We start from the raw sequence: 7,887 nt of genomic DNA on the forward strand, positions 1-7,887 counted from the left end.
GGCTCGGCTTTAGACAACGTAGCCCGCGGGACCGAGGGAAACCGAGACTGCCCTTCGCTTCGTTACTGAGGTGGCTCGGCTTTAGACAACGTGGCCCGCGGGACCGAGAGAATCCGAGACTGCCTTTTGCTTCGTTAATAAGGTGGATCGCCTATAGGGCAAGGGTCGCTTCGGAGTTTGAGAGTCGCCACGTCTGTGAACAATCGGAGGATTAACGGAATGCGCGCTTCATTGGGAAATAATGCAGTTCAATGTTTGTTTTGAAACGAAGAGGTTGTCGGCGTTTCAAGTTCTTTAATATATGTATACGGTATCTCACAAGAACGCTTTTTTCAAATAAAGCATTTTTTTCGTTTCATTGAGTTTCGTCTCAATGACTTCTTTTTATTTTAACATTAAGCTACTTTTTTTTAAAAATATTTAATTAATTAAAAAATCATGATAAACTCTTCTGTTTCTCATGTTATGAAATCATTTTGTCACATTATACATCACTTCATGAAATGATAATGACTTGTACGAAGATTGTTTAAGCTATATTGGGAACATTGCAATAGTTATTATTAATAAAGATAGTTTTGTTTGTTTGTTTAGCGTTGGCCAGCGTCAACTGGTCTGTTTGGCAAGAGCGCTTATCAGGAAGACGAAGATTTTGGTGATGGATGAAGCGACGGCTTCTGTGGACATGGAAACGGACGATCTCATTCAAGCCACAATTCGGGAACAATTTAAATCTTGCACAATAATCACCATTGCGCACAGAATAAACACTATCATGGACTACGACAGGTAAAAATACACGCAATTGTCTTGTTAATATGTTCTTGAATGTCCTTAAAACAAAGACAAACACTTTATTTAAAAAAGTACAATCTCAAAGATTCCTGAGACATATTGGCTCGCGGCACCTTGAATCAGCAAAAGGGATCTCACAGCATCTCTTGAGAATGAACGGGGAAAGGAGCGAGGCTCCACAATTAGCAAAATAAACGTTTCATAACAACGAGTTTCCTCTTCGCCTATAACGGAAACTTTAATTTATCATATCGCCAAACCAACTACCCTAAATAATATGAATAATAATAATCATCATCAGCTTGATAACTACTCGAGCTACTACTCTGGGCCAAAGTCACCTAGAAGCGTTTATCGCCGTTATCCTAGTTGCTCGGGTGAACTAAACTCTGATATTGTTTCGCGGAATGCACGCCGTCATCAAGCGGCTCCAGTTAAAGCACGGCCCCAGCTAATTGTTTCTGGTGCTGATGATACTGATACCAGAGCGAAAATGTTCCCGCAGTTTGAGGAAACCACTTCATAATCACATTCTGCATTTCCAAAACCTGCAGTTCAGCCGCATTCTGAGAGAAGGCAAAAGTCTTTCCACAGTTCAACGCGCTTTCAGTATTTACACAATTTGCCAACTCAAATCAATTTTCTGGAATAACTTGGAGACAGTCTTTAAAAAATAAATTACCACATTGCTAAATGAGACTAATAAAGATAGGAGCTTTACTCCCAGCTCAAAAGACGATATAATGGTTTGAGCTGCGTCTTTCCCAAGCAACTGATAGCTATTCAATTTTTGCTTCATCTGGCTTAGTGCTGGCTACTTACCCAAAAAGGGCTGATTTCATTTTTTGAGGTGTTTCAGATATTAAGTATATCAACATTTTAAGGTTTTAATTTGTGATTTTTCAGAGAAAAAATAATATATTTTCACGTGTCTCTACCAAGTTGGAGTATTTTTATACTCTATGAAATTAAAAATATAAGGTTTGAATTTGTTAGAAATTATATATTCAATAAACGGTTATTTCAAATTTAATTTAAAGGTTTTTAGACTTTTTCACCTATACCTGGAAAATTACCCATTCAAACATATTAATCACATGAACTGCAAAATACATCGACAAGGTTTTGAAACCAAACACGTTTAAGTAATTTTCGTTTTCACTAATTAAAAGCCAAAATAAATATTAATAAAATACAAAATGTTTAGTAGAGCAATTATAGCAGTTACATGATTATTTCCAAGTGAATTAATTTCACCCGCTTCCTCCGTGAATAGTGAGCCAATATTAAATAAAATTACAAAACCAAATCAGATGGCTATGTTATAATATCTGACTATTTAACTGTTAGAATTATATTTTACAGTTGAATCGTGCATTTTTGGAGTTCAAATGTAATATTTGATCTAACTGCCGCTTTTCTTTTTGAAAATATTCAGGTTTTAGTTTCTGTTGGAGGTAGAGTTGGGGCAAAAAAATTATCCTTAATCCGAAACCACTAAGATATCTGTTTAAAAAGGGTTCAGAAAAGACCGAAGGTTTAAACCAGTGAACTCGACATTTAAGACATTTTGATGTAGTCCATTTACATTTTAATCTTTGTTTTAAATTTAAATTTATTTTCAGGGTGCTGGTTCTCTCTGAAAGAAAAATTGTAGAATCAGGCGCTCCTCGTGGTCTTAAAAGAGACAGCAAGTCGTGGTTTTCTGAACTATCAAAACATGCGGCACTTCAAAGCTAGTCTATAAAACTGTATGATTATATCATTAATACTTCGAATATCAATAGCTATAGTCGAATGATTAATAATTGGATGTTTTAGATAATGTTATTTTCTAATTTAAAAAAATCATCGAAACCTCTATAAAACATTTCTTGAAATATGTATCATCTTAAGAATCAATTAAAAATATCAGTTGAGTCTTATATCTAAAACATTCATTCATGATACCTTCTAAAGTATTCTAAACAACTGCCTTAGATACTAACGGAGAATATTCATTTGAAAATTCTGTACGATGCTTATGTATGCATTTTTTAAATCAAATAAAATTATTAGTAGGGCATATTTTATTGTTATTAATATAGAAATTGGTTAACAAAAATACAAAAGTTACATGTATAGAGATATATTCCTTTGAATATCAGTTCTTTTTGTGTAAGATACATATACACGGTGTTTTTTATTTGCTCGGAAAAGTGATTTTGTTCGAAAACAATGTTCTCTAGAATGTTGACAATTTAAGTGTACGATATTTATACCAAGGGACACTCATTACCGATATTCCATTGAAATCGTAAAACGTTTCCACTTTTTTTGAAAATTTAAATTTTCACCGCTAGGTGTAACATGGAAAATGGTATGAACAACTTGTAGGACGTCATCGAGAACGTAGAAATATCGTTGGCGTGTAAACAAAAAATTAGTTTTTCATTCATAAAACACGACTTGAATAAGTGACAAGTTGAGCAAGCTAAAATGATTTTTCTCAATTTCCATAAATAAAGAAGGATAACTTTAAGTCAAAAGTTGCCAAACTTTTCTTCAAATCAATAAGCACCACAGTAAAATCGAGGAGACCATGGCGAAAGAAGGTAGTAAGCTTACATGATTTAAATTCTGTATGTTGGAAAAATATTAGAATTTTCATGACAATGCCAATTTTTTTGAACTAATTACAAACAAAATTTAAAAGTGTGGTTCGAATACTGTACAATGGATCGCGATGCAGGCTTAGGCGCGAACAATCATATGGTCGTAAGCACGTTGAACCATTTCCAGGGTTACTTCCCGGCAAGCGTTAATAATTCGTTGACGTGGCGTATACTCGGTCTTTAATGAAGCCCCAAAGAAAAAAGTGCAACGGCGTCAGATCTGGTGACCTTGCTGGCCAGTGAACCGGACAGTTCATTGTCCAGGAAAAGTTACTCGTCTCTGATGTAATGAAGCGGGGCACCGTCTTGTTGAAACAACAGTCTAGCTCGTTGACTACTGGCAGTTCGTCAAGTTGATCTGCAATTTCGTTACGCAAGAAATATAAATAACTCTGGCCATTCAGATATTGATGGGAAAATACTGGACCAATTAGACGTTTTCCTACGAGACGAACCCGAACGTCTAAGCGCCCAAATTGAAATCGGTGACGGTGTCCAAAACCCCACACTCTTAAAAATGTGTGTTCCTAGACTGTTCAATTTCGAACATGGAAGTCGATTTCTGTTCTTATTAAACAAATTCTGTTCTCAGAGGTACTAAATGTTCTATGCAGAACAGTTTGTTCAATAAAAACTTGTCTCTGTCCATCTAAGAATATCTCTGGGTATTCTAAAACTTCTACAAGATCGATTGTAAAATATCACCTTCGACTTGATCTTGTTCAATATTTTCACTCGTAAGACTGTTCGAAGAAAAACGGGGAAGCAGGCTTTATTGTACAAAATAGGCGACCTTGAAGATATTCTTAAGACTTAATTCTTAATGACTTTAAAAGTTACTTGATGACTTAGACCTAAGGTGGTGTCTTGGGTATTAGCCTAGCTGATTATTATTATTATTATTAAATAAATAAGAAAAATGAGTCCTATATTGATGATCTCACCACCGGTGGCCATCTTAAAAATAAAACAAATATATAAACTTTAACCTCTAACTACTCCCTTCTTACTCCAACTCGTTTTTTTCGTCAAGAAAGAATTGGAATAAAATGGCGTCATAGGGCTACACTTTTGAACCTGCTCAAAAAACCCAGAACAGTCGGAAAAAAACCACCTTTTATTATTATTATTCTAAGAAGAACGTCTAAGCATGTATTATTGTTATGAACAGAACGGTACATCAGCAATATTCGAACAAATTTTATAACCCTTTCAAAACTGCAATCCGGCTTCCCGCTTCGCCATTAACTCGTATACTTTAAATCCTCACTTCCTCCCGCAGATTGTTTTTTATTTCCTATTATTTTAAACTTATGTAATATTGTACATATTTCAAAATATTATAAATAAACCAGTTGGCAAGCTTGCCAAAATGCCGGGAGTAGTGGCGTACTCCTGTAATCCCAAGCGTCTGGGAGGAAGAGTTTTTGGATGCCCGTTTGAGGAAGACCACCAATTCCCCAACGGGTGGTCGGAATACTTCCGCCACGGGTGACCTCACCCCTGTCCCCACCTATCCCCCCGTTGGCGTGGCCGTTACACATATCTCACCCTGATTAATCAAATGGACGAGAGGATTGAATTGTCCCACACATTACAATCGACAAGGGCAAATTCTTCCGAGGAGAGGTATATTTTGGCAAGCTTGCCAACTTGTTAATATTTTGGTTGGTCGTGGTATATTTTAACACATAAATTCTGTAGATGGAAGAACTATCAAATCCGAGTGATATGGAAGACGATTTGTCAGTCGCCAAAAGACAAAAGCGATATGTTAAAGAAAACCAATGTAGATTGGGTACAGATTAATTTAAAATGGACCGTACATTTTGTTTTCGTTCTCTCAAAATTAGAGAAAAAAATCCAATAAAAGTTGTAGTAGAAGAATATCCGGCACTTCGGAATTTAAATAAAGTAAGTTAAAGTTTTAAAACACCTTTTTTAAAGATAACGTGTATTTTTACGGTATAGATTCATATAGAGTTCCAAAGAATTCACAAATTTAGAGCGGATATAAAAATTTGTGAATTATTGGAGAAGTATGGTGGTAAAATTTGAAACAATACTCCAAAATCAACGGTTGTAAAATAACTAAAATCAAATATAAAAGCTCTTCTCACGCGAGAAACCAATGAAGATTCTAAAAGAAGTAATTGTTCTGATAGTGTAGTGGTATTAAGTTTAATTTGTATTAAATTTATCAATTTTTATTTGGCAGTAATTAAAAATGTTTGCGCAATCTTATTGGTGCCAACGTTTTTCAAGGAAAAAGTTCAAAGAATGTTTCACTCGGCGAATAAAAAAGACAAAAAAAGCCGGCCTAATTATTATTTATCAAAGCAAAAACTTTGTGGAAAACGAACTTTATGAAATATATGTAGACGGAATAGAAATTGGGCAAATTTCTTATATTATATGAGCTCTAATTGCGCATTTACTTTTACATGTTTAAAAAAACTTTGAAAATTGACTTTTGGGTTTGAAAGACTCGACGGTTATAACTCGTGCAAATATTTAATACAACAATTCATAGGACCAATTTAACTGGACCTAAAAATTGTTACGTTCTTTAAATGGTTTACAAAAGGCTTTACAAGGGAATAAACCAGGTCTTTAAAGGGAATAGATACGGCCTTTAAATGGTTTACACAAGGCCTTTAAAGGGGATAGTTACGTTCTTTATAGGGAATAAACCAGGCTTTTCAAGGGAATAAACCAGGTCTTTATAGGGGATAGCTACGGCCTTTAAATGGCTTACACAAGGCTTTTCAAGGGAATAAACCAGGTCTTTAAAGGGGATAGTTACGGCCTTTAAATGGCTTACATAAGGCCTTTAAAGGGAATAGCTACGTTCTTTAAAGGGAATAAACAAGGCTTTTTAAAGGTAATAAACAAGGTCTTTATAGGGGATAGTTACGGCCTTTAAATGGCTTACACAAGGCCTTTAAAGGGAATAGTTACGTTCTTTAAAGGGAATAAACAAGGCTTTTTAAAGGGAATAAACAAGGTCTTTAAAGGGGATAGTTATGTTCTTTAAATGGCTTACAAAAGGCCTTTAAAGGGAATAGTTACGTTCTTTAAAGGGAATAAACAAGGCTTTTTAAAGGGAATAAACAAAATCTTTAAAGGGGAGAGTAACGACCTTTAAATGGTTTACAACAGGCCTTTAAAGGGGATAGATATCGAGGTTTCTAAAACGTATACGAAACACGTTTGGTAAACTATGATAATGTCCACAGTTAGCACGTGTTTCACCACGGAGTTTTAAAGTGTTAAATTGCGCGTACATTTAGATTACAAAAGCGCCTTTTAAGTTCAAATAGCATTAAGTTTGAAAACAATAACCATGTTTTTTACTCAAATTATACCGTATTAATCAGCGATTCTGCACGTATTAAGGAGATATTTTTTTGTGTATTTAGCGTTTAGTTTCCGTGAATTAAGGTATTATTTCGTGTACATTAATTGAAAATTTTGGTGTGTCAATCGGTTTTTTTCGTTGGTCAATCGGTTATTTTGTTTGCACTAATTGTTTATTTTATGTACATTAATTGGTTATTTGGTGTGCATTCATTGGTGATTTTGTGTGCAATAATAAGTTAGTTTCTGTGCATTAGTTGCCTATTTTGGTTGCATTAATTGGTTATTTTGTGTACATAAATTGTTTGATTTGGGTACATTAATTGGTTATTTTGTCTGCAGTCATTGGTTATTTTGCGTGCATACAGAAGTTATTTTGCGTGCATTAATAAGTTGGTTTTTGCGCAAAAGTTGGCTTTTTTGGGTCTATTAATTGTCTATTTTGCGTTCATTTATTGTTTTTTTGCGTGCATTAATTGTTTATTTTTTTATTATGTGATGATGAAAAGTTACACACTACACGATGAGTTTTCGTCTAATACTAGAAAGAAAAATGTTTTTGGGATACAATTCATTTATTGATAAACTATTTTTTCAATAGTGCGTGTCTTAACTTTCATTCTTTTTAGGAGTAGAATACATAAGACGGTAAAAGATAGCTTAGAGACTATCAAAAACACATGACTAAGAAACATCTCCTACCTCTTCAATATATCTCCATTGACTTTAAATAATTCTGCCCAATTATCTCACAAAATGTATGTGAAGGACGTACGCCACGAAATTGTATATTAAAATTAAAGATATACTTATAGTTAATTTCATTAAATTAATGAATAGACCCCAGAAAAGAAGTTTTCAAAAGTATATTTATAAACCGCTTTTGAAATCTTGAAATGGAGACCTTTTCAGCGTTTGAAAGTCAAACAATCCTTCGGAAAACAGTACACCATAAATAAAAAACCGCTTTATACACGAAAAAAAGCTTAATACATTCAAAATAATAGTGAATTCGAAATAATATCTTCGTGCACGAAAAATAAGTGCTTATATCTCGAAAAAAACCTCTTATTTTTTG

The 7,887-nt window shown here is 34.2% G+C and overlaps 1 protein-coding gene across 1 annotated transcript in view; it reads left to right on the forward strand.

The window, feature by feature from the left end:
- Positions 1 to 2,730, forward strand: part of LOC149962188 (ATP-binding cassette sub-family C member 2-like) — a 66,936-nt gene extending 64,206 nt beyond the window's left edge. The window contains exons 11-12 of the mRNA XM_090179023.1: positions 595 to 789; positions 2,421 to 2,730. Of these exons, the coding sequence (XP_090035149.1) occupies positions 595 to 789; positions 2,421 to 2,535 (310 nt within the window). The 3' untranslated portion in view covers positions 2,536 to 2,730. The remainder of the gene's footprint in view (positions 1 to 594; positions 790 to 2,420) is intronic.
- The last annotated feature ends 5,157 nt before the right edge of the window (positions 2,731 to 7,887 follow it).

This window comes from Leiobunum rupestre, chromosome 1 (genome assembly GCF_980474605.1).
Source record: "Leiobunum rupestre chromosome 1, qqLeiRupe1.1.hap1, whole genome shotgun sequence".
Lineage (NCBI taxonomy): Eukaryota > Metazoa > Arthropoda > Arachnida > Opiliones > Sclerosomatidae > Leiobunum > Leiobunum rupestre.